The sequence below is a fragment of the Siphateles boraxobius genome, unplaced genomic scaffold, assembly GCF_051911475.1.
Source record: "Siphateles boraxobius isolate OS27281-9 unplaced genomic scaffold, OSU_SipBor_1 153, whole genome shotgun sequence".
NCBI classification, from domain to species: domain Eukaryota; kingdom Metazoa; phylum Chordata; class Actinopteri; order Cypriniformes; family Leuciscidae; genus Siphateles; species Siphateles boraxobius.
Window position 1 is genome coordinate 29,564 of NW_027508759.1, and position 27,351 is coordinate 56,914.

General features: G+C 38.1%; 2 protein-coding genes across 4 annotated transcripts in view; one reads left to right on the top strand and one right to left on the bottom strand.

The window, feature by feature from the left end:
* Positions 1-14,675, top strand: part of LOC143738806 (putative methyltransferase NSUN7) — a gene marked incomplete at its 5' end in the record, with an annotated part of 43,653 nt that extends 28,978 nt beyond the window's left edge. The window contains 6 exons of the mRNA XM_077230903.1: positions 89-232; positions 321-422; positions 2,884-3,004; positions 4,453-4,588; positions 12,536-12,833; positions 13,794-14,675. Of these exons, the coding sequence (XP_077087018.1) occupies positions 89-232; positions 321-422; positions 2,884-3,004; positions 4,453-4,588; positions 12,536-12,833; positions 13,794-14,440 (1,448 nt within the window). The remainder of the gene's footprint in view (positions 1-88; positions 233-320; positions 423-2,883; positions 3,005-4,452; positions 4,589-12,535; positions 12,834-13,793) is intronic.
* Positions 14,676-27,351, bottom strand: part of apbb2a (amyloid beta (A4) precursor protein-binding, family B, member 2a) — a 41,187-nt gene continuing 28,511 nt past the window's right edge. For 2 of the 3 annotated variants that reach the window (XM_077230904.1, XM_077230905.1), the window contains exons 10-15: positions 26,132-26,246; positions 23,185-23,260; positions 21,666-21,749; positions 20,681-20,796; positions 18,602-18,784; positions 14,676-16,680 (exon numbers count right to left, since the gene is read on the bottom strand). In XM_077230904.1, coding sequence (XP_077087019.1) covers positions 16,525-16,680; positions 18,602-18,784; positions 20,681-20,796; positions 21,666-21,749; positions 23,185-23,260; positions 26,132-26,246 — 730 coding nt within the window. In that variant the 3' untranslated portion in view covers positions 14,676-16,524. The remainder of the gene's footprint in view (positions 16,681-18,601; positions 18,785-20,680; positions 20,797-21,665; positions 21,750-23,184; positions 23,261-26,131; positions 26,247-27,351) is intronic. The other variant, XM_077230906.1, reaches the window with a different exon arrangement.

A 27,351-nucleotide genomic window follows, 5' to 3' on the forward strand; every position in this document is an offset into this window, starting at 1 on the left:
TATTGCCAAAGTTACTGAGTTATTGTTAGTTCCTCTCCAAATATTAATTGAAGACAAACGAAGACAAACGAAGGTGTGTGTTTGTCAGATGTGAAGCTGCTTCCAGTGTCTCTGGAGTCTCTGGATGTGTGTGACGTGCGTCTCGAGGAGGTCCGTGTGGCGCTTGTGATGCCGGCGTGTTCCCTGTCTGCCGTCAGCAACCCTGTGGATTACATCATGCAGGAGAACAGAGGTACACACACACACACACACACACACACACACACACACACTGAGACTCTCAGCATCCGTCACATGTGTTCGTTCTGATCCGCTTTCAGACCCGCGGCTCATGCTGGATCTGTCACACGGTTCCGTCTCTCCAGAGACTCTCCAGACGCTCGCGTGCCGACAGAGGAAAGACCTGCAGCGCGTCTGCCAGTGTGAGTGTGTGTGTGTGTGTGTGTGTGTGACACGAGCTGCGTTTCACTCTGAGTTTAGACACTTCAGTAAAGGATCTACAATTATAAATCAGGATAAGTTAGATAGTTAAATTTGTCCCAAAAAAATTATTCAATCTAGAAAATTCTGAATAATTCAGAAAAATAATTCACTCTAAAATTAATTCAGAAAAATTATTCACTCTAAAATTAATTCAGAAAAATAATTTCACTCTAAAAAATAATTCAGAAAAATAATTCACTCGAAAAAATAATCGTTTTAAAAAATAATTAAACTGGTGTAGACCAGCAGAGAAACCATGATCCGGTGTAAACCAGCTTAAACTGGTGTAGACAGCAGAGAAACCATGATCCGGTGTAAACCAGCTTAAACTGGTGTAGACAGCAGAGAAACCATGATCCGGTGTAAACCAGCAGAGAAACCATGATCCAGTGTAAACCAGCTTAAACTGGTGTAGACAGCAGAGAAACCATGATCCGGTGTAAACCAGCAGAGAAACCATGATCCGGTGTAAACCAGCTTAAACTGGTGTAGACAGCAGAGAAACCATGATCCGGTGTAAACCAGCAGAGAAACCATGATCCGGTGTAAACCAGCTTAAACTGGTGTAGACCAGCAGAGAAACCATGATCCGGTGTAAACCAGCTTAAACTGGTGTAGACCAGCAGAGAAACCATGATCCAGTGTAAACCAGCTTAAACTGGTGTAGACCAGCAGAGAAACCATGATCCGGTGTAAACCAGCTTAAACTGGTGTAGACCAGCAGAGAAACCATGATCCGGTGTAAACCAGCTTAAACTGGTATAGACCAGCAGAGAAACCATGATCCGGTGTAAACCAGCTCAAACTGGTGTAAACCAGCAGAGAAACCATGATCCGGAGTAAACCAGCTTAAACTGCTGTAGACAGCAGAGAAACCATGATCCGGTGTAAACCAGCAGAGAAACCATGATCCGGTGTAAACCAGCTTAAACTGGTGTAGACAGCAGAGAAACCATGATCCGGTGTAAACCAGCAGAGAAACCATGATCCGGAGTAAACCAGCTTAAACTGGTGTAGACAGCAGAGAAACCATGATCCGGTGTAGACCAGCAGAGAAACCATGATCCGGTGTAAACCAGCTTAAACTGGTGTAGACCAGCAGAGAAACCATGATCCGGTGTAAACCAGCTTAAACTGGTGTAGACCAGCAGAGAAACCATGATCCGGTGTAAACCAGCTTAAACTGGTGTAGACCAGCAGAGAAACCATGATCCGGTGTAAACCAGCTTAAACTGGTGTAGACCAGCAGAGAAACCATGATTCGGTGTAAACCAGCAGAGAAACCATGATCCGGTGTAAACCAGCAGAGAAACCATGATCCAGTGTAAACCAGCTTAAACTGGTGTAGACAGCAGAGAACCATGATCCGGTGTAAACCAGCAAAGAAACCATGATCCGGTGTAAACCAGCTTAAACTGGTGTAGACCAGCAGAGAAACCATGATCCGGTGTAAACCAGCTTAAACTGGTGTAGACCAGCAGAGAAACCATGATCCGGTGTAAACCAGCTTAAACTGGTGTAGACCAGCAGAGAAACCATGATCCGGTGTAAACCAGCTTAAACTGGTGTAGACCAGCAAAGAAACCATGATCCGGTGTAAACCAGCATAAACTGGTGTAGACCAGCAGAGAAACCATGATCCGGTGTAAACCAGCTTAAACTGGTGTAGACCAGCAAAGAAACCATGATCCGGTGTAAACCAGCTTAAACTGGTGTAGACCAGCAGAGAAACCATGATCCGGTGTAAACCAGCTTAAACTGGTGTAGACCAGCAAAGAAACCATGATCCGGTGTAAACCAGCTTAAACTGGTGTAGACCAGCAGAGAAACCATGATCCGGTTTAAACCAGCTTAAACTGGTGTAGACCAGCAGAGAAACCATGATCCGGTGTAAACCAGCTTAAACTGGTGTAGACCAGCAGAGAAACCATGATCCGGTGTAAACCAGCTTAAACTGGTGTAGACCAGCAGAGAAACCATGATCCGGTGTAAACCAGCTTAAACTGGTGTAGACCAGCAAAGAAACCATGATCCGGTGTAAACCAGCTTAAACTGGTGTAGACCAGCAAAGAAACCATGATCCGGTGTAAACCAGAGCGAATCCAGGGGTTTATATAAGCTGAGTGATTTGAGCATGCCTCGTTGTATTGACATTCATAATTTCTGTGATGATTTGTGTGGTATTGATCTTGTGTGTGTGAGAGGGAGTGTGTGTGTGAAGGTGTTTGTGGGAGTGAGTGAGTGTGTGTGTGTGTGTGTGTGTGTGTGTGTGTGTGATCCGAGCGTGAAGAGGCTCTGTCCCTCCCTGCAGATTAACACACCGGCCGGCATGAATCTAATGATGTTCATCAGTGAACAGACAGTAATGGCAGTGTGTGTGTGTGTGTGTGTGTTCCTCAGTTCCTCAGGTGCGGGCGGTGCTTTACTCCACCTGTTCTGTTCACTCAGAGGAGAATGAGGAGGTGTTGAAGACGATCCTCTCACAATCACAGGAGAATCACTCCACAGCGACGCCCTACAGGTGTGTGTGTGTGTGTGTGTGTGTGTGTGTGTGTGTGTGTGTGTGTGTGGGTGAGTATGGTGTTTTGTTTGGGTGTGGTGTTTTGTGTTAGTGTGTTTGTTTTAGTGTGTGTGTGTGTGTGTTGTTTTGTTTGTGTGTGTGCGCGTGTGTTTGTTTGTGTGTGTGTGTGTGTGGTGTTTTGTTTTTGTGTGTGTGTGAGTGTGTTTGTTTGTGTGAATGAGTGAGTGTGTTTGTGTGAGTGTGTATGTGAACTTACATTCAACATTTGTTTTCTTGTGATCACAATTTTTGTGTTCTTGAAATTGAATAAAAAATAGTTATAATAATACAAACAAATAATAAAAAGAATGAATAAACAAATAAATATAAAAAAATTAATTGTTTTGAGTTGTGAGGTCTCATTTTCAAAAATGTACTCTTTTGAATTAAATAAAAAGATTCTTAATAACATTCTTTTTTATGAGATTACAATGTGGTACTACGCTTTGAAAATAACAATTCAATTTTATATATTATTATAATAATAATTAATAATAAATAAATATATAAATATTCTGAATGTTCTGATCCAATCATACACTGTTGGTTTGCTGAGACTGAGTCTTCTCTCAAGGGTTTCTCCATTCTGCCACTGATGGAGTTTTGGCTTGTTTAGTTGGGGACATTTAGTTTAATATTCAACAATATTATTGATCTCCTGCATTGACATCATTATATGAAAACTGAACTGAGCTGGACGATGGCATCACGGTTTTCTCCAGAGCGGATATATATATATATATATATATATATATATATATATATATATATATATATATATAAATGAACTAAATTTATAACTTTTTTCAACAAAAATGAACCATCACTGAACTTAAGCTGGACTGTGACGCTATTTTCTTCTAGAAACAAACTTTGTTGCATTATTTTCCTGTTATCCCTGTAAAGCTGCTTTGTATTGTAAAAAGCGCTATATATATATAAAGGTGACTTGACATAATTATACATTACATATTGTATATGTTAAATTTGTATCATATATTATTCATGTATATTTAAAGTATTAATATATATTAGTATATTTTATACATAAATATGCATTGCATCATTTTAGATTTTACATGTTGTATATAACTCATGTTTATTAAATATATTACATATTAATTATGGATATTTTATACACAAATAAAATATGCATTACATAAGTTTCTATATACAATTTATTTTTTAAGATTTTATTTACAAATGTCATATTAGATATTTTCATACGTTATGTAGGGCAGATTCTGATATTTTTGTGTTTTACTTTTAATGTAATTCACATTGATAACACCAAACCTTCATTTTAGCATTTTTATATTATTTATTTACTTTTTGTGATTTTTACACACTTTTGCACTAATGCATGATAAAATGAGTCATAAAAAAGTTTGTGTGTGTGTGTGTGTCAGGCTGAGTTCTCCAGGTCTCCTGCAGGACTCCTTCACTGAAGATGAGGATGATCCACAGGAGATGAAGGCCAGTTTCTTCAGACTGGAAGCATCAGATCATCACAATGGCTGTTTCGTAGCTCTGCTCACACGACAGGTATAAACATCAGCATCACATTCCCTAAAACATCAGCATCACATTCCCTAAAACATCAGCATCACATTCCCTAAACATCAGCATCACATTCCCTAAACATCAGCATCACATTCCCTAAAACAGCAGCATTACATTCCCTAAAACATCAGCATCACATTCCCTAAACATCAGCATCACATTCCCTAAAACATCAGCATTACATTCCCTAAAACATCAGCATCACATTCCCTAAACATCAGCATCACATTCCCTAAACATCTGCATCACATTCCCTAAACATCAGCATCACATTCCGTAAACATCAGCATCACATTCCCTAAACATCAGCATCACATTCCCTAAACATCAGCATCACATTCCCTAAACATCAGCATCACATTCCCTAAACATCAGCATCACATTCCCTAAAACATCAGCATCACATTCCCTAAACATCAGCATCACATTCCCTAAACATCAGCATCACATTCCCTAAACATCAGCATCACATTCCCTAAACATCTGCATCACATTCCCTAAACATCTGCATCACATTCCCTAAAACATCAGCATCACATTCCCTAAACATCTGCATCACATTCCCTAAACATCAGCATCACATTCCCTAAACATCAGCATCACATTCCCTAAACATCAGCTTTACATTCCCTAAAACATCAGCATCACATTCCCTAAAACATCAGCTTCACATTCACTAAAACATCAGCTTCACATTCCCTAAACATCAGCATCACATTCCCTAAACATCAGAATAACATTCCCTAAACATCAGCATCACATTCCCTAAAACATCAGCATCACATTCCCTAAACATCAGCATCACATTCCCTAAAACATCAGCATCACATTCCCTAAAACATCAGCATCACATTCCCTAAACATCAGCATCACATTCCCTAAAACATCAGCATCGCATTCCCTAAAACATCAGCATCACATTCCCTAAACATCAGCATTACATTCCCTAAACATCAGCATCACATTCCCTAAACATCAGCATCACATTCCCTAAACATCAGCATTACATTCCCTAAAACATCAGCATCACATTCCCTAAACATCAGCATCACATTCCCTAAAACATCAGCATTACATTCCCTAAAACATCAGCATTACATTCCCTAAAACATCAGCATTACATTCCCTAAACATCAGCATCACATTCCCTAAAACATCAGCATCACATTCCCTAAACATCAGCATCACATTCCCTAAACATCAGCATCACATCCCCTAAAACATCAGCATCACATTCCCTAAAACATCAGCATCACATTCCCTAAAACATCAGCATCACATTCCCTAAAACATCAGCTTCACATTCCCTAAAACAGGGATGGGCAACTCCGGTCCTCGAGGGCCACTGTCCTGCAGAGTTTAGCTCCAACCCTAATTAAACACATCTGAACAAGCTAATCAATGTTTTCAGGATTACTAAAAAATAATTTTTGTCAGGGTTGGAGCTAAACTCTGCAGGACAGTGGCCCTCGAGGACCGGAGTTGCCCATCCCTGCCCTAAAACATCAGCTTCACATTCCCTAAACATCAGCATCACATTCCCTAAACATCAGCATCACATTCCCTAAACATCAGCATCACATTCCCTAAACATCAGCATCACATTCCCTAAACATCAGCATCACATTCCCTAAACACCAGCATCACATTCCCTAAACATCAGCATCACATTCCCTAAACATCAGCATCACATTCCCTAAACATCAGCATCACATTCCCTAAAACATCAGCATTACATTCCGTAAACATCAGCATCACATTCCCTAAACATCAGCATCACATTCCCTAAACATCAGCATCACATTCCCTAAACATCAGCATCACATTCCCTAAACATCAGCATCACATTCCCTAAACATCAGCATCACATTCCCTAAACATCAGCATCACATTCCCTAAACATCAGCATCACATTCCCTAAAACATCAGCATCACATTCCCTAAAACATCAGCATCACATTCCCTAAAACATCAGAATTACATTCCCTAAAACATCAGCATTACATTCCCTAAATCATCAGCATTACATTCCCTAAACATCAGCATCACATTCCCTAAAACATCAGCATCACATTCCCTAAAACATCAGCATCACATTCCCTAAAACATCAGCATTACATTCCCTAAAACATCAGCATCACATTCCCTAAACATCAGCATCACATTACCTAAACATCAGCATCACATTCCCTAAACATCAGCATCACATTCCCTAAACATCAGCATCACATTCCCTAAACATCAGCATCACATTCCCTAAACATCAGCATCACATTCCCTAAACATCAGCATCACATTCCCTAAAACATCAGCATCACATTCCCTAAACATCAGCATCACATTCCCTAAAACATCAGCATCACATTCCCTAAAACATCAGCATCACATTCCCTAAACATCAGCATCAGATTCCCTAAAACATCAGTATTACATTCCCTAAACATCAGCATCACATTCCCTAAATATCAGCATCAAATTCCCTAAACATCAGCATTACATTCCCTAAAACATCAGCATTACATTCCCTAAACATCAGCATCACATTACCTAAACATCAGAATTACATTCCCTAAACATCAGCATCACATTCCCTAAATATCAGCATCAAATTCCCTAAACATCAGCATTACATTCCCTAAAACATCAGCATTACATTCCCTAAACATCAGCATCACATTACCTAAACATCAGCATTACATTCCCTAAACATCAGCATCACATTCCCTAAATATCAGCATCAAATTCCCTAAACATCAGCATTACATTCCCTAAAACATCAGCATTACATTCCCTAAACATCAGCATCACATTACCTAAACATCAGCATTACATTCCCTAAAACATCAGCATTACATTCCCTAAAACATCAGCATCACATTCCCTAAAACATCAGCATCACATTCCCTAAACATCAGCATCACATTCCCTAAACATCAGCATCACATTCCCTAAACATCAGCATCACATTCCCTAAACATCAGCATCACATTCCCTAAAACATCAGCATCACATTCCCTAAACATCAGCATCACATTCCCTAAACATCAGCATCACATTCCCTAAAACATCAGCATCACATTCCCTAAAACATCAGCATCACATTCCCTAAAACATCAGCATCACATTCACTAAACATCAGCATCACATTCCCTAAAACATCAGCATCACATTTCCTAAAACATCAGCATCACATTCCCTAAACATCAGCATCACATTCCCTAAAACATCAGCATCACATTCCCTAAAACATCAGCATCACGTTCCCTAAACATCAGCATCACATTCCCTAAAACATCAGCATCACATTCCCTAAAACATCAGCATCACATTCCCTAAAACATCAGCATCACATTCCCTAAACATCAGCATCACATTCCCTAAAACATCAGCATCACATTACCTAAACATCAGCATCACATTCCCTAAACATCAGCATCACATTTCCTAAAACATCAGCATCACATTCCCTAAACATCAGCATCACATTCCCTAAACATCAGCATCACATTCCCTAAACATCAGCATCACATTCCCTAAAACATCAGCATCACATTCCCTAAAACATCAGCATCACATTCCCTAAAACATCAGCATCACATTCCCTTCACATTCCCTAAACATCAGCATCACATTCCCTAAACATCAGCATCAGATTCCCTAAAACATCAGCATCACATTCCCTAAAACATCAGCATCACATTCCCTAAAACATCAGCATCACATTCCCTAAAACATCAACATCACATTCCCTAAACATCAGCATCACATTCCCTAAAACATCAGCATCACATTCCCTAAAACATCAGCATCACATTCCCTAAAACATCAGCATCACATTCCCTAAAACATCAGCATCACATTCCCTAAACATCAGCATCACATTCCCTAAAACATCAGCATCACATTCCCTAAAACATCAGCATCACATTCCCTAAAACATCAGCATCACATTCCCTAAAACATCAGCATCACATTCCCTAAAACATCAGCATCACATTCCCTAAACATCAGCATCACATTCCCTAAAACATCAGCATTACATTCCGTAAACATCAGCATCACATTCCCTAAACATCAGCATTACATTCCCTAAAACATCAGCATCACATTCCCTAATCATCAGCATCACATTCCCTAAACATCAGGATCACATTACCTAAACATCAGCATTACATTCCCTAAACATCAGCATCACATTCCCTAAAACATCAGCATCACATTCCCTAAACATCAGCATCACATTACCTAAAACATCAGCATTACATTCCCTAAAACATCAGCATCACATTCCCTAAAACATCAGCATTACATTCCGTAAACATCAGCATCACATTCCCTAAACATCAGCATTACATTCCGTAAACATCAGCATCACATTCCTTAAACATCAGCATCACATTCCCTAAAACATCAGCATCACATTCCCTAATCATCAGCATCACATTCCCTAAACATCAGCATCACATTACCTAAACATCAGCATTACATTACCTAAACATCAGCATCACATTCCCTAAAACATCAGCATCACATTCCCTAAACATCAGCATCACATTACCTAAAACATCAGCATTACATTCCCTAAAACATCAGCATCACATTCCCTAAAACATCAGCATCACATTTCCTAAAACATCAGCATCACATTCCCTAAACATCAGCATCACATTCCCTAAAACATCAGCATCACATTCCCTAAAACATCAGCATCACATTCCCTAAACACCAGCATTACATTCCCTAAACATCAGCATCACATTCCCTAAACATCAGCATCACATTCCCTAAAACATCAGCATCACATTCCCTAAAACATCAGCATCACATTCCCTAAAACATCAGCATCACATTCCCTAAAACATCAGCATCACATTCCCTAAAACGTGAGCATGAGAGCGTTGAGAACAGAAGTGCGATGGAACATGTGATTGACATGCGGATCAACATTAGTTCAGCATTCAAATACAAATGGCATCATGTATGTTTTACTCTTATTTGTGTCTTTGAAAGCTCTTGAATGTGGTTTAGGAAGTGAAAATATTGGTCAGATTGGATGCATATATATATATATATATACTGTATGCTGCATTATACAAATATACATTTTTCAGACAGTAGTATGCGGTCACATGATCTCATGTTGCATGTTTAATTCAGTGTGTGGCATCCAGTTATCACACTAATAAAAAATTTTTTTTTAAACAAATTTTACTTTGTTTAAAAAGTCCAGTTTACTTCTCTGTCAGCAGATCAACCCTCTACTTCTATTATATTTATCTATTATATATATATATATATATATATATATATATATATATATATATATATATATATAGATACATTATTTTATTTTATATATGTAGTACACATATATTTATATATATATACATACATTATTTTATTTTATATGCTGTAGTATACACATTATAGATTTTTATTACAAAAATACTCAAAAGCCAAAAACGATAGTAGTAAAGTAACTAATATTTATTTTAAAATATATTTATTTAAATATTTAGAAATGTATTTTCCTTAAATATTTTTGAGCCAAATTTTTGTATATTATTTATATATTCTGAAAAGAAAGAAAAAAAACAGATAGAAGAGCTTTTTCGATTTTTAGGCTGGTTATTTTTGTGTTTCTCTGAGATCTTGTTTATGCTAGTTAAGCTCAAAGCATGCTGGGAGTTTCTCTGGGGTTTGATGGAGACAGTCTTTGTTTCTCATGTCCATGTTCTCATCGACTCTAATCCCACAGTCTCCGTTGAGGAATCCCGTGTTTCCCTCGCTCTGCTTTCATCCGCAGCTAAAAATAACTCGGAGAAATTGAGTTTCCTACTGGGATCATTCTGGTGGATCAAAGTTCCCCTGAAACGATCTCCAGTAAACGTTTTTTTTTTTTTTTACATTTCATATATGATGAACATTCCTGTGTTAGATTACAGCAATCCGTCATATTTATCCCTCCTCCGACAGTCAGAAAAACATCATCAAGCCTCCATATCGCTCCTGCCACGACTAATAAAAGCCACTAATAAAGATTATTGTGGTTCGCTTAAGAAGTTCTCATAAAAAGGCTATTAGACACGTGTGTGGAAATATTACCATCCTCCACTTCCCGGTTTTATGATGCATCTGTACGTTCTCACCTGGGACCAATAAAGTCTTCAGCCGCGTTCAGATTAGAGGACCTATTATGCCCTTTTTTAAAGTCTTAATGTTGTTTTCAGGCTCTACTATAACAGGTTTTCCTGCTTGAATGTTGATTATTTTCCTCATATTCTTCTTTGTTGCGGCTCCTCTCTTCCCAGTCTGTCAGTAACGCTCTGTTTACTTCCTGTCTCTATGAAGCCCCTCCTTCTGAAAAGCACACTGTGCTCTGATTGGTCGGCTGGATCAGTGTGTTGTGATTGGTCGAGCGCTTTGAGTGTGTTTGGGAAATGTCCCGCCCCTTCCCATAACCACCAGTTTAACACACTACTAACTAACTCCATCTAGCCCCGCCCCTTTATTCTGCGTATGAATTATTATAATGAGGAATATTGTGACGTGTTCGTTCCCGGGAGAAACTCAAGACTACAATGGAGGCGTTTCAGGAGTTCAGAAACACTGACACTGATATAGAGAAGTACTGTGTGACTTTACAGAGATTTTTCATGTTTAAACAGCAACATCACACACTGAAGAGAGATTAAGATGTGAAGCATGGTGTTCTTTTAAAAGAAATGTTCTTTATTGGCATTGATGGTTCCATAAAGAACCATTAACATCCATGGAATCTTTCCATTGTACAAAAGGTTCTTTATAGTGAGAAAAAGTTTCTTTAGATTTTTAATGTTATTTGCACAAAAAAGTGATTATTTTCAGAACTGATCACTGAAAGGTTCTTTGGGGAACCAAAAAATGAACCTTTTTGGAACCTTTATTTTTAAGAGTGTAGACCGCAAAGTGTGTGTGTGTGACCTCGCATCCAGCTAAAGGACAAACATAATGACCATAATCTGGGACCAGAACTGCATCATAAACACATGATGGGCAATAAATGTGTGATGTTCACGAGAAGGAGGGCAGGATATTGAATAATTCAGCCTCATGTCTGCATGCGTTAGCATCAACAGGGCAAACCTGCGTCCTCTCACACACACACACACACACATCATCTGAATTATTCACTGGGAGTGTGTGTGTGGTGCTGAGACAGCAGGTGATCCTTTAAGGAACAGAACTTACATGCAAAACACAGAGAAACGTAAATTATGAGAACAATATTTTTCCCTTTTTTTCCCATTTGGCTCAAAAATATTTCAGGAAATTTTATATATTTTAAAAATATTTTATTTTATTACTATAATTTAACCTTTTTGTGTATATTTATATAATAATAATATATTAAAATGAATATAAATAATATATAATTATTATAAATAATAGTAATTTTATTGTTTTGTATTATATATTATTTATAGTTTTTCCCCAAAGTTCGACTGATTCACCATATATTTGTTGCATTTGTCAGATGCTTTATCTACGTGACTCTTCCGAACATGTTAGGGTATGCTTACATGACACCATTTTCAACTAAAAACGTAAAACTTTTAATTTACCGCTTATTTACACGAGACTGGCGTTTCTGAAAACGCAAACTTTTGAAAAAGGGTTTAAAACGCTAAAACGATAGCGTTATGTTATCTCTTTGTAAGCTACAAAAACATGAATTTGTGAAAACGTTGCCATCATGCGTTACATTTTCAGTCTATAGGCGTATAGTGTTTTTTTTACAAAGTGACATCGCCATCTACTGGCCTGGCAGCAGAATACAGCGATTTTAGTTGTTTTCGCAGATCCGTTCCGTTTTTAGTATATCGTTGTCGTGTAAACAAACCCTGAGACAATGTTTTCAGCCTTTTCTTTGCTTTGTCTCGTACACAGCCTGAACCAGAAGTGAAAGAAACGCCACAGGAAGTGCTAGCTCGCGCAGCGGCCAAAGGCTTGCTAGACGGACTCCTCCCGAACCAGCCAATCAGGAGAGAGGGCCGAGGCCGACGGTCCCGAAGAACACCAGCCAATCAAGCGCCCTCCACGAAGACACGCCCACACGCCACACAGAGCGACCAATCACGCGTGGCGGATTTCTTGAACCACGAGATGAAGGGAAGCAACTCGGCGCCGATGGTTTATCGTCAGATCGGCAGCAGAACTCATTCTCCTCGCAGTCCATCACGATACGGTTCATTTCACAATATCTTTAACAATATCCTTTAACAATATCTTGCCAACACTTTACAATAAGGTTCATTAGTTAACATTAACTAATAATGCACTGCACATATGCAGCATTTATTAATCTTTGTTAATGTCAATTTCAACATTTACTAATACATTATTAAAATCTTGTTAACATTAGTTAATGCACTGTGAACTAAAAAGAACAAACAATGAACAGCTTTATTTTTATTAACTTAACATTAACAAAGATTAATAAATACTGTAACAAATGTATTTCTCATGGTTAGTTCATGTTAGTTAATACACTAATGTTAACTAATTAACCTTATTGTAAAGTGTTACCAATATCTTTAACCTGTTAACTGTCACCCCGACTTTTGAGCATAGATCTGAGCTTAAAAGTTGTAATTAATGAATGTTTTGTAATACAAACATAATGTTGGTCTCTTTTTAACTCTTTCCCCACCAGAATATTGTGTTTTATGAATATCTGAACATGCAATATATCAAAACAAAGAACATGGTGAAAACATGGATTGCCGGAATTTGTCGTCAATGGAGAGTTAAAGACACAGCAGATTGAAAAAAAATAAAAGTGTAAAAAGTTACAGAAGTTTGTTTAGGGAGTGTGCTAAACTAAATATTTAATTTATACAATCTATATATTTTACAAAACAATCTAAAGCCATATCTCTCACCAAGTTGTGTTAAAAATTTGAAATTGATCTGCTAAATTACTGGGCAATGTTCACTTTCAAAAAAGGTTTTTACAGGATGAATTTTGAGTGAAGCTTTCAAATTATACGCAATTTGTGATAATTATTAAAATATGTGATTGGGAAAAAAGCTCCCGGGACACTGACAGTTAACAGGCTCGATCAGTCGTTAACGGAATTTCTAAAAAAAGTAAACAACTGAGGAAAACTAACCAAACTTGCGGTTTACTTCTCTCTCTCCGCAGATCAACCCTCTACTTCTCGACGTCCCTTTCAGGGCGTGTTCTCCAGGACAGGCCACACCCCTAACACAACAGACTCCACCCATTACACTACAGGCCCCACCCATTACACAACAGGCCCCACCCATTACACAACAGGCTCCACTCCTAACACAATAGGCTCCACCCCTTACACTACAGGCCCCGCCCATTACACAACAAGCTCCACTCCTAACACAATAGCCTCCACCCATTACACTACAGGCCCCACCCCTGACACTACAGGCCCCGCCCATTACACTACAGGCTCCACCCCTAACACTACAGGCCCCGCCCATTACAAAACAGGCTCCACCCCTTTCTCTGATTTATACTGTACCGGTTTGAATACTGCTTCAGTATCTGTAATCGATGATCACTCCTCGACGCCGGTCGCTCCGCCTAAAGGCCGGCACGAAGTTTTGAGGCCGACGACTGTCATGTTTCCTCCTGTTCTGTCGTCAAGTGACGGTCTTCTTCCCCAGAGGCGGAGCCATGCCATTACAAGCCCCGCCCACACCATTACAAGCTCCACCCACACTCATCCGCACTGGAGTAACCCGACACCAACTCTCCCTCGAACCCAAGCGGCGTTCAGAGCGAGACCGAATCCTCTGAGGCCGTGGCTCTGACACACATACACACACACACACTCACACCAGAAGCATTAGTGAGGCTACCGTCAGTATTTTACTGTCTATCTTAGTAATTAAGACCTTTAATGTTAATTAGACAAGCCAGATATCTGTATAAGATCCTCATCATCCCTACTAAACTGTACTGATTAAATGTCACTGCCATCAAAATGCCATCAGCATATTTTCCAATATGATTTGGAACAAACATGCAAATAAAACGAGAGACTAATTTTTTGTTTTGATGTAATTTATTTCCACAACATGTAACATTAATATGGTGTAAAAATGAGTGTCTTAGTGGTTGATCTGGGTTTTAAAATATCATTTTGTGCGAAATAACATTCCTGTGTTTGCTTATTTTTGACATGTACTGTAGCAGGGGCTAGACGTGTGTGTGTGTGTGTCTCATCTAAAGCCCGAAACAATACACATGTACACAAAATCTTTTAGCTAAGCAAGCTCGAGTTCATGCATCACTGCGTTCCATGATTCATAATGCAATGCTAGTACATTTTGCATTTTCAGCCACAAAGGCCGTTATAGCGTAACATTAGCGTAAACCAACGTCCTCTAAGTCATGGTGGAGGAACTGCCTTAAGACAATGTGCTCTTTAAAGCTTTAGTCAACAAATCATCTTACTTTCACAATCTGACATATTTGTGAAAGAAACAGTATATTTAATGGAGAAAAACATGGGACTTTATTTCACCATTAGAGAATTGATGCAATTGTAAAAAGTGTTAGATACCAGGTAGAAAAACAAAAGGGTTTGCTGAAGTCTTTAAAGCATTTTTCTGTTAAATTATTCAGATTTTACAAATCAAATCGATGTGTTTCAACGTCCTCTAGTACAGATCAAATATGATCATCAGGTTTTTGAGGAAGGTTTATTTGCTCAGTCATCATTATATTGCATTATATGTTTTAAAACTACAGAGCTCTGATCATAAAACTGAGCATTTAAATATAATCTTACTAAGACATTATTGGCGGATATTGATATTTATATGCATATTATGTAATTATCTGCTATACTGTTATAAAGATCACATTGATTTACATTATAAGCATCAGCATTTCATCACTTTTTGACCATATAAATATGAGCGTTTGCTTAGTTTGGGCCTCTGAATAAAACTGAGCTGTTTTTTCCCCTCCATATTCTCACTTTATGAGCCATAAAAGCCTGATGCATCAAATATGATCCTCAAAAAAAACAAAAAAATTATGCTTATTAAACTTTTCCAATTCAAAATATTAGATTTTTCAGACCATTGTCCTATGTTAGGCTTTAATGTTGACTAACGTGAACACGTCTTTAACTGGACATCTGAATAAAAACACCTGGTTTCATATCATTTAGACATTTAAAGGACAGTATTGAGGTCTCTTGCGTTGTGTACGTCCAAAGGACCGCATGTTTTCCAAGCGTTCATGTCTGCATTTGCGTACTTGTACAGGGAATCTCTCAGGCCTTAGTGTTTAAATGAAGCACAAGTGTATTTGTGTGGTCAGAAAATTTAATTTAGCTGGCATTACAGTAATGTTTTGAGCAGATGATATAGAGACTCATGTGTGAACATCATGATGTGTGCTTGCTAAAACATTTTACACACACGTTCCCCTTTTCCTGCTACCAAACACACCAGAAAATTCCCTCTAAATTTCTTGGGGAAAGAGACCAAAATTTCAAAGGATCCAATTTCCTCATGTGGACGAGTCGCATTGAATGAGTGGGTGGTTTGAAATGAAACACACTTATGGCACAAATCTGACTGGAGCTTGAATCCAGGTCACGCGTGTAAAGACTTGAGTTACATTGATCTGAGCGTGACCGTAATCGGTGAGACACGAACTCTGACGCCCTGGAAATACTTCAGTGAAAATGTGTCAGTGTAAGGCAAACTCATGCTTCATTCAGGACAGTCAACGCTCGAAAAGCTTCTCGTTATGCACAGCGACATCTTGCATTACACTCTTTGTCTTTTGTTGTCGTTATGTTGTGTGTTTCTCTTCTCGACTGCATCAGTAAACACACACACACACACCTGCTGTCCATCACAGCTGTTCTGCTCCGTCATTGGTGGGGAACCTCGGGGGCGGGCTTCTTTTTCAGAGTGTCTATGATTGATTGGACGCCGCGCTTCACGCTGGACGTTACACGGCGTGTGACGGAGTCGCTAGGAGCCGGAGCCGAGGAGCCCGTCTTCCCCAGACACTTCTGATACCGCAACTAGAGGGAAACACACGATTATACACACCCTACATGTGTGTACGCAACAACTTAAGAGTTTCTTGTATATCATGCTGTACAAAAAGTGTATGTTCACTCGAGAATTTTTTTGCGTTCGCTCGAGAAACGTTTGTTCGCACGAGAATTTTTTTTTACGTTCGCTCAAGAAATATTTTGCGTTCGCTCAAGAAATTGTGTTCGCTTTAGATTTTTTTTGTTTACTCTAGAAATTTTTTGCGTTCGTAAGATAAACTTTTGCGTTCATTCAAGAAACTTAAGGCGTTCGTTCGAGAAATGTTTGTGTTCGTATGAGAAACTTTTGCGTTTATTCAAGAAACTTTTGCATTCGTTCAAGAAACATTTGTATTCGTTTAAGAAACTTGCACGTTAATTTAAGAAACTTTTCGTAAGAGAAACTTTAACGTTCGTTCAAGAAACTTTTACCTTCATTCGAGAAACTTTTGCATTTGTTCAAGAAACTTTTGCGTTTGTTCAAAAAACGTTTGCGTTTGCTTTGACAATTTTTTGCGTTCTTGCGAGAAACTTTTCCGTTCGTTCAAGAAACTTTTACCTTCGTTCGAGAAAGTTAAGCATTTGTTCAAGAAACTTCTGCGTTTGTTTGAAAAACTTTTGCGTTCGTTTGAACAATTTTTTGCGTTCGTGCGAGAAACTTTTCCGCTCGTTCGAGAAACTTAAAGATTTGCTCCAAAACATGTTTGCGTTCATTCTAGAAACTTTTGCATTTGTTCAAGAAACTTTTGCATTCGTTCGAAAAACTTTTGCGTTCGCTTGGACAATTTTTTGCGTTCGTGCTAGAAACTTTTCCGTTCGTTCGAGAAACTTAAGCATTCGCTCCAAAAAATGTTTGCGTTCATTCAAGAAACTTTTGCATTTGTTCGAAAAACTTTTGCGTTCGCTTGGACAATTTTTTGCGTTCATGCGAGAAACTTTTCCGTTCCTTCGAGAAACTTAAGCATTCGCTCCAAAAAAAGTTTGCGTTCATTCAAGAAACTTTTGCATTCGTTCGAAAAACTTTTGCGTTCGCTTGGACAATTTTTTGCGTTCATGCGAGAAACTTTTCCGTTCCTTCGAGAAACTTAAGCATTCGCTCCAAAAAAATTTTGCGTTCATTCGAGAAACTTAAGCATTCGCTCCAAAAAAAGTTTGCGTTCATTCAAGAAACTTTTGCATTTGTTCAAGAAACTTTTGCGTTCATTCGAAAAACTTTTGCGTTCACTTGGACAATTTTTTGTGTTCGTGCGAGAAACTCTTCCGTTCGCTCAAAAAATGTTTGCTTTTGTTCGAGAAACTTTAGTTTCGTTCAAAAAACGTTTGCATTCGTTCAAGAAACTTTTGCGTTCGTTGAAGAAATGTTTACATTCGTTCGAGAAACTTTCCTCAAATTTTTTTTTTGCGTTCGTTCAAGAAACTGAAATTTTGTCTCCCATCAAATGATGTATTTAACCTGTAATATTCTTTAAATGTGACCCTGGATCCCAAAACCAGTCACAATTCACACGGGTATATTTGTGGCAATAGCCAACAATACATTGTATGGGTCAAATTTATCGATTGCCAAAAATCATTAGGATATTGAGTAAAGATCATGTTCAATTAAGATATTTTGTAAATTTCATACCGTAAATATACAAACATTTATTTTTGTGAGTGGATGCAGCACAATCGCAAACATAAATGCAAAGACGATTTTCTCAATGTTTTGATTTTTTTGCACCCTCAGATTCCAGATTTTCAAATAGTTGTATCTCGGCCAAATATTGTCCTATCCTAACAAACAATACATCAATGGAAAGCGTATTTATTCAGCTTCCATATGATGTATAAATCTCAATTTAAAAAAAATGACCCATGTGACTGGTTTTGTGGTCCAGGGTCACACATGAGAACAGGTGACACTCACCACACAGGCCGACTGCACGGCCTCCGACACACTCCCCGCGTTGGGTTCGCACCAGAACACGTGACACTGGAAGTGCTGGTTTCCCGTGTCCATGATGAAGGCAAACGTATGAACGTCGCGTCCCACACCCATGAAAGACAGGAACCGCACTCGACACTCCACTAAGACCTCCTCCTCCTCTTCCTGCCCGAACAGAAGAGAAATGACAATAATAAACCCGTCTGTCCGACGTCAGGCCTGTTTGAGACACTTTAATTCATCAGACGCTTGGAATAAATGTGAATGCGCCATCGGGGTCCAAGTGGATTGGAAAGAGAAAAATGTGTCATGTGTCGCAGATTGTCCTGGTGTCCATATGGAACAAGCTTTGTGTCGTTTTGACATTTAAACTCACAATATGAGTTTAAATGAGTCATTATGGGCCATATATATCTGCCAAACAAGAGAATGACTTTAAATTACTCAATCAATCATCATGTGTCACACCCCAAAATTACATTGGCTTATATCTGCAAAACAACTTAAACTTTTCTTTTGAATATTATTTTTAAAGCTCTAACATGAATTACTTGATAAATGTGTTAGATTGTATTTAAGTTGAGAATGTAAATGTAAGAAGTATCAGAAACCAATCAGCATCCAATAACAATGATATATCCAAAACAATTTTAACAAATAAAATAAAAAAAGATACATTTTTGTTTCTAGATCACATGATAAAAAGCATTGCTTTTGTCTCCATCATATCCCTTTAGGGGCTCTATAAAATACAGAAATGTGAAGATCGTATTTTTTCAAGTACTAATTACGAGAATTATTCCGTACATGTGTTAAATTATATATAATTTAAGAATGCAAATGTAAGCAGCATCTAAAACTTGCGTTCACTCACTAAACTTATGAGTTTGCTCTCAAAACGTCTGATTCTTTTAGAAACATTGTATTCACTAACAAAACGCTTGCGCCCAGGGCTTAAAATTAACACTTGCCAAATGCGAGTAAAAATCGGTGTTGGCAAGTTTATGAAACGCTTATATTCAACGATATTTACATTTTTTTTCAATGACAATTTATATTCAAGAAGAAGACTCAGAGGGAGCTCATTTTATTACTCGGTGTTCTGAAAGTTTTGTGTGCGCAAACATCTGATTACATACAAATACTAAACTGAACTCTCTTTCACGTCTTCTTGCACTCCATCGGACAAATTCACACAAAATTATGTCATAAAATAGCGAATATCCTAGTAAACTAGTCAGTTATGTCTTAAGTGAAAGTAAACAGTTGAGAAAGTAAATGTGTAACAGTATCAGTATATTAGATCGGTGCGTTCGCTCTTAAAGTGACGGCAGCCTAATATTCCTGTCTGTGTTTTTAATGTTAATCAAACAACAAAAGGACAAAGAAATATCACTCACTGCTCTTGACTTTTTGTAACTTTAATAAGGATTAATTAATAAGGATGTTTAATTTATACAGTAAAGACTGTACAGTGTTAATTTATATTTGCTTTCTGTTTCTGAAAAACCTGAAAAGCACTGTTTATTTCATTTGTATCTTTTTCATATTTTATTTATTTGTGCTTTAGCTTGTAATTTGATTATTTGTTTTTATTTTTCTAAACTAGTCTATAATAATGTTTTAAATTGATATTAGTTAGGCTAGTAGTTTTAACTGTGGTATCGAAATTGGAATAGAGAATTGTGAATTAATCAGTAAATGTTTTACATTGTATTTAAGTTAAGAATGTAAATGTAAGATCTACTGTAAATCAGTATAGAATCAAAATTACATTGGCTTATATATCCGAAATAAATACAAATTATTTTGATAAATTTTTGACATACTTCAGACAAACCGCCATGGATTAGTTTGAAAAATGTTTGTCTAAGAGGGGGATGGAAATGAATGTGCTTTTTGTGTTTGTTTTTATTTCAATGTGTGATCTATTAAGTTTATAGCAAAAATGTGAATCTGCTTAAAGCGCCACCTAGTGTCCGACAGATGATACGGTTTGAGGACTCTGATTTTACAGTGTTAGAAACACGATAAAAGGAATGGTTTGAAAGAACGCGTGACCTTCTCTTTGCTGACGGTGACGGTGGCGTCGGCGACGCTGAGCAGGACGGGCGTCCAGTCCTCTTTCCCTGCCGACGACATCAGACTCTCCACCGCCGCGTTGATCATGTCCATGCCTGAAACACACACAGTTCTGGACACTTACACACGACCAACTTCACAATGTACAAATGTGACCTGTCTCGCTGTCTACAGAGGCAGAGATGAAGTGTGTGAAAGACTGATTGAGTGAGTGAAAGTGTGTGTGTGTGTGTGTGTATGTGTGTGTGTGTGTGAGTGTGTATGTGTGTGTGTGTGAGTGAGTGAGTGTGTGAAAGTGTGTGAGTGAATGAGTGTGTGTGTGTGTGTGTGTGTGTGTGTGTGTGTGTGTGTGTGTGAGTGAGTGAGTGAGTGTGTGTGTGTGTGTGTGAGTGTGCGAGAGTGTGTGTGTGTGTGAGTGAGTGAGTGTGTGTGTGTGTCGGTGAGTGAGTGAGTGAACGTGTGAGTTTGAGTGAACGAGAGTGTGTGTGAGTGAGTGAGTCTGTGTGTGAGTGAGTGAGTATGTGAGTGTGAGTGAGTGAGTGCATGAAAGTGTGTGAGTGTGCGAGAGTGTGTCAGTGAGTGTGTGTGTGTGTGTGTGTGTGTGTGTGTGTGTGTGTGTGTGTGTGTGAGTGAGTGAGTGTGTGTGTGTCGGTGAGTGAGTGAGTGAGTGAACGTGTGAGTTTGAGTGTGAGTGAACGAGAGTGTGTGTGAGTGAATGAGTGAGTGAGTGAGTGAGTATGTGAGTGAGTGAGTGCATGAAAGTGTGTGAGTGTGCGAGAGTGTGTCAGTGAGTGTGTGTGTGTGTGTGTGTGAGCGAGCGTGTGTGTTTGTGTGAGTGAGTGAGTGCGCACGCGAGAGAGTGAGTGAGTGTGTGTGTGTGTGTGTGTGTGTGTGTGTGTGAGCGTGAGAGAGAGAGAAAGAGAGTGTGTGTGTGTGTGTGTCTGTGTGTGTGTGTGTAACCTACCTATCGGTCTCAGTACTGATGTCATTCCCAGGTAAAACACATGGAAACTGTGTTGTTGGTCAGTCTTTGGTGTTGGAAACTCTACTGAGAAACACACAGATGAGAAAAAGGACCTGAACATCACAGAAGGAAAGCGTCACTCTAAACGCATCACACAAACACACACACACACACACACACCGCTCTTGATGTATACTAAAAACAGAACAATGGCTCCTTTGGGAACGAGAAATCCTGCACTGGGCATTTTGCATTATGAATACGGATAGTTTCTTCTGGATGTGTGTGTGTGTGTGTGTGTGTGTGTGTGTGTGTGTGTGTGTGTGTGATGAAGATGAAGACGAAGAACAGCTGTAACACGTTTAACTGTATTTTAATGAGTCAGAACTGCAGATCAACACTGTTCTCTCCATATCTCACTGATCAATGACGGCATTTACAGACCTAATGAAATAAAGCGTGAGCTTGTGCTGAGCTCAGCGCGTCCCGTCACACACACTTTATTTATGGACTCCTCTTTACACACACACAGGGTTTGAAATTAACACCCGCCACTGAGCAGTGTCAAATCACGAGCCAATTTGGCGAGTTACTTATTATATTTACTCACTTTTCTGGGGAAGTTTGTGTAAGTCAAATATGCACAGATTTAGCGCAAATACTCGTGAATCATCATGATATATTAAATACAGCGTATCGCTCAGAATCTGCTCATATCTGGCTTACTTGAACACACACACACACACACACACACACACACACACACTCACACACGTCACTACACAACAAATAATGGCATTTGTATGAAATCCAAATTTTATAATAGGTTATAGCCTATATCTTTTCTTTTCTATTTTGGCTAGTAGAAGTTCTGAATGGCCGGTAATTTAAATATTTTGTAGCCAAATTGGCCAGTGAGTGAAAAAGTTAATTTCAAAAACTGCATACACAAAATAGATATTTACATCAAAACAAACTAATAAATCTATTTATATTTACGTTTTTGCTGCAACAAGATGTTACAACAAAACAATGAATCCTTTGTGAACTAAAAACATCACCGACCAATGAAATAAAAGCATTTGCGTCATGTGATCAGAACTCCAGATACAAACTTTAAAAAAAGCTAAAACAACTAAAAACCAATATGTGAGCGGACATCATATTTTATTATTTTAACATAATTTAAGTCTTCGAAAACCTGCATATATGAGGGAATTTTAAAAAGCGTGATTTTTCGACCTGAAAAAGTAATGGAAGCTAAAAAAATCATGGACATTTTAATAATAAACACAATTTTTTTATTGTATTTGTTTTTTGCTATGCTAAGCTCTAAAAAATAAATAAATTACTATATATGGCAAACAATGGCAAGGAAGGCAAAAACAAATAAGGAAATTTCTATTTATGATTTTTTTTTTAAATATCCTTCATGTAGGCCTTTAATTATTGTGTTTGTAGTGAAAGCTCATAATCATCACAGTTCAGATTTGACAAGTCATGTGTCTGAATCTCTCACCTGTCAGAGGAACGTCTGAACTGAACTGAGACGAGGATCCTGCGCCGGGACACACACTCTTGCGCTCGGCCATGATCTGAGAAAACAAGCAGAACAACTGAAGAAAAGCCTCAATCGCTTCATCCTCCTGCAGTCGTTAATCTTAGCGTATTAATCTGAGTATATTAATCTGAGCGTATTAATCTGAGCGTATTAATCTGAGCATATTAATCTGAGCGTACTAATCTGAGTGAACACATCTGAGCGTATTAATGTGAGCAAACAAATCTGAGCGCATTAATCTGAGCGTATTAATCTGAGCGTATTAATCTGAGTGAACACATCTGAGCGTATTAATCTGAGCGTATTAATCTGAGCAAACAAATCTGAGCGTATTAATCTGAGCGTATTAATCTGAGCAAACAAATCTGAGCGTATTAATCTGAGCGTATTAATCTGAGCAAACAAATCTGAGCGTATTAATCTGAGCGTATTAATCTGAGCAAACAAATCTGAGCGTATTAATCTGAGCGTATTAATCTGAGCGTATTAATCTGAGTGAACACATCTGAGCGTATTAATCTGAGCAAACAAATCTGAGCGTATTAATCTGAGGGTACAAATCTGAGCGAACAAATCTGAGCGAACAAATCTGAGCGTATTAATCTGATCGAACAAATCTGATCGAACAAATCTGAGCGAACAAATCTGAGCGTATTAATCTGAGCGTATTAATCTGAGCGAATTAATCTGAGCGTATTAATCTGAGCGTACTAATCTGAGTGAACACATCTGAGCGTATTAATCTGAGCGTATTAATCTGAGCGTATTAATCTGAGCAAACAAATCTGAGCGTATTAATCTGTGCGAACAAATCTGAGCATACAAATCTGAGCGTATTAATCTGAGCGAAAAAATCTGAGCAAATGAATCTGAGCAAATTAATCTGAGTGAACACATCTGAGCATATTAATCTGAGCGTATTAATCTGAGTGTATTAATCTGAGTGTATTAATCTGAGCGTATTAATCTGAGCGTATTAATCTGAGCGTATTAATCTGAGCATATTAATCTGAGCGTACAAATCTGAGGGTAATAATCTGAGTGAACAAATCTGAGCATATTAATCTGAGTGAACACATCAGAGCGTATTAATCTGAGCGTATTAATCTGAGCGCATTAATCTGAGCGTATTAATCTGAGCGAACAAATATGAGCGTATTAATCTGAGTGAACACATCTGAGCATATTAATCTGAGCGAACAAATCTGAGCGTATTAATCTGAGTGAACAAATCTGAGCGTATTAATCTGAGTGAACACATTTGAGCATATTAATCTGAGTGAACACATCTGAGCGTATTAATCTGAGCGAACAAATCTGAGCGTACAAATCTGAGCGTACAAATCTGAGCGAACAAATCTGAGCGAACAAATCTGAGCATATTAATCTGAGTGAACACATCTAAGCATATTAATCTGAGTGAACACATCTGAGCATATTAATCTGAGTGAACACATCTGAGCGTATTAATCTGAGCGAACAAATATGAGCGTACAAATCTGAGCATATTAATCTGAGCGAACAAATCTGAGCATATTAATCTGAGCGAACAAATCTGAGCATATTAATCTGAGTGAACACATCTAAGCATATTAATCTGAGTGAACACATCTGAGCATTTTAATCTGAGCGTTTTAATCTGAGCGTATTAATCTGAGCGTATTAATCTGAGCGAACAAATCTGAGCGTACAAATCTGAGCGTATTAATCTGAGCGTATTAATCTGAGCGAACAAATCTGAGCGTAGAAATCTGAGCGTATTAATCTGAGCGTATTAATCTGAGCGTATTAATCTGAGCGTATTAATCTGAGCCTATTAATCTGAGCCTATTAATCTGAGCCTATTAATCTGAGCGAACAAATCTGAGCGCATTAATCTGAGCGCATTAATCTGAGCGCATTAATCTGAGCGCATTAATCTGAGCGAACAAATCAATCTGAGCGCATTAATCTGAGCGAACAAATCTGAGCGCATTAATCTGAGCGTATTAATCTGAGCGTATTAATCTGAGCGAACAAATCTAAGCGTATTAATCTGAGCGTACAAATCTGAGCGCATTAATCTGAGCGTATTAATCTGAGCGAACAAATATGAGCGTATTAATCTGAGCGTATTAATCTGAGCGAACAAATCTGAGCGCATTAATCTAAGAGAACAAATATGTGTGTATTAATCTGAGCGAACAAATCTGAGCGTATTAATCTGAGCGAACAAATCTGAGCGTATTAATCTGAGCGTATTAATCTGAGCGTATTAATCTGAGCGCATTAATCTAAGAGAACAAATATGTGTGTATTAATCTGAGCGAACAAATCTGAGTGAACAAATCTGAGCGTATTAATATGAGCATATTAATCTGAGCGCATTAATCTAAGAGAACAAATATGTGTGTATTAATCTGAGCGAACAAATCTGAGTGAACAAATCTGTGTGTATTAATCTGAGCGTATTAATCTGAGCTCGATGTGATCAACGTCTGTGGATGGATGAGCTGAGCCGACAACTCTACATGAGGATGGACAGCGCATACTAACACACACACCCTCGCATACTACTAACACTCACGCACACACACACACACACACACACGCATACTACTAACACTCACGCACACACACACACACCCTCGCATACTACTAACACTCACACACACACACGCATACTACTAACACACACACACACTATCTCACACACATTCACACTCACACTCATACATACACACACACACACACACACACACACACACAACAGCAGAGAAACGGCTTCAGATGAAAGAGGACAGATGATTGGTTACTGAGTCTCTTTCCTCATAAATATTCATGAGCCAGATAATAAATATGAGACTAGTGATTCAATTTGTCCATAAGAATGTGAGTGTTATGTGTGTGTGTTATTCCTCCTCACCGTCGAGCAGATCAGCTTCAGGCTGCTGGCCACGGTTTCTGCAGGACTCTCACACTGAAACACGTGGCATTTCAACACACGCGTGTTCTTGTCACGGGCCACATACGCAAAATCCCTGAAACACAACGACAGAGACGTTTGTACAGCAAGAATCAGTGGAGTTTCCTTCAAACGTCAGCATTAATAACCAGATTAGCGTTCAGGTAAGCAGATATACACAGGTTAACAGTTTAGCTGGTTTAAATGACTTGTTTTTGCATGATTCTCTCAACTAAATCCTGTAGCAAATACTTAAAAGTCATTTAAATTTTCACCTCTTTGAGCACATTGTACTGAAAATCATTCTCAGAAATCAGTTTATAAAATTAAAATAAAAACAATATAAATAAAACATATTAAATGCAAAAAAGCAATGAAAATAAAACACTTACTAAAAATCAATTACATTTAAAAAATGTAAAATTAAAGTCCCCCTGTAATCAATCATTTTATCCCTTAAAACTCATCTTTTTCAATTCAATTCACGTTTATTTGTTTAGCGCTTTTCACAATACACATAATTTCAAAGCAGCTTTACTGAAAATGCATGAGTCCATCCATATTACAATTTAGAGTGATCTATTATCAGAGGAAACTTTCCTAAGTTATGTATTTCAGAAATGTACATATACAAAATCACAGTCAGAGAAAAAATTATTAATTTAAACAATGTAATAATTTATGCAGAAACAATGAGCTCATTGAAGTAATGAATACTTTTTCTTTCCTGCCTTAAAATATCTTGAATGTAACTCGACACCCTTGCCTCATTTAGTATGCGCGGTTCTATGAATATGCAAATGAGCCCCGCCTCCACTCACTCACTCACTCAGAGATCCACTCGTTGACGATCACACGTTGATCTGATTGGTTACAAGGTAGTTTGTGACGTCAGAAACACCAGCGATTTCAAAGCGTGTTTTTGAGACTGTCTTTGGTTCACTGCAGTTTTAAGCAGAAAATACTCAGCAATGCTGTCGACTTATGAACTTACACATGGTTTGTGTTAAAGCATATTAAAAACACCACATAGAGACTAAAAGATTGATTTTCACCACAGCGGGGACTTTAATATAATTAATTTTCAATTAAAAACATGCATATCATATGACCATTAACTAACATCAGAGAGCCATGAACATGTGACTAAAATTATTGAAATATTAACTCAAAATCTCAAA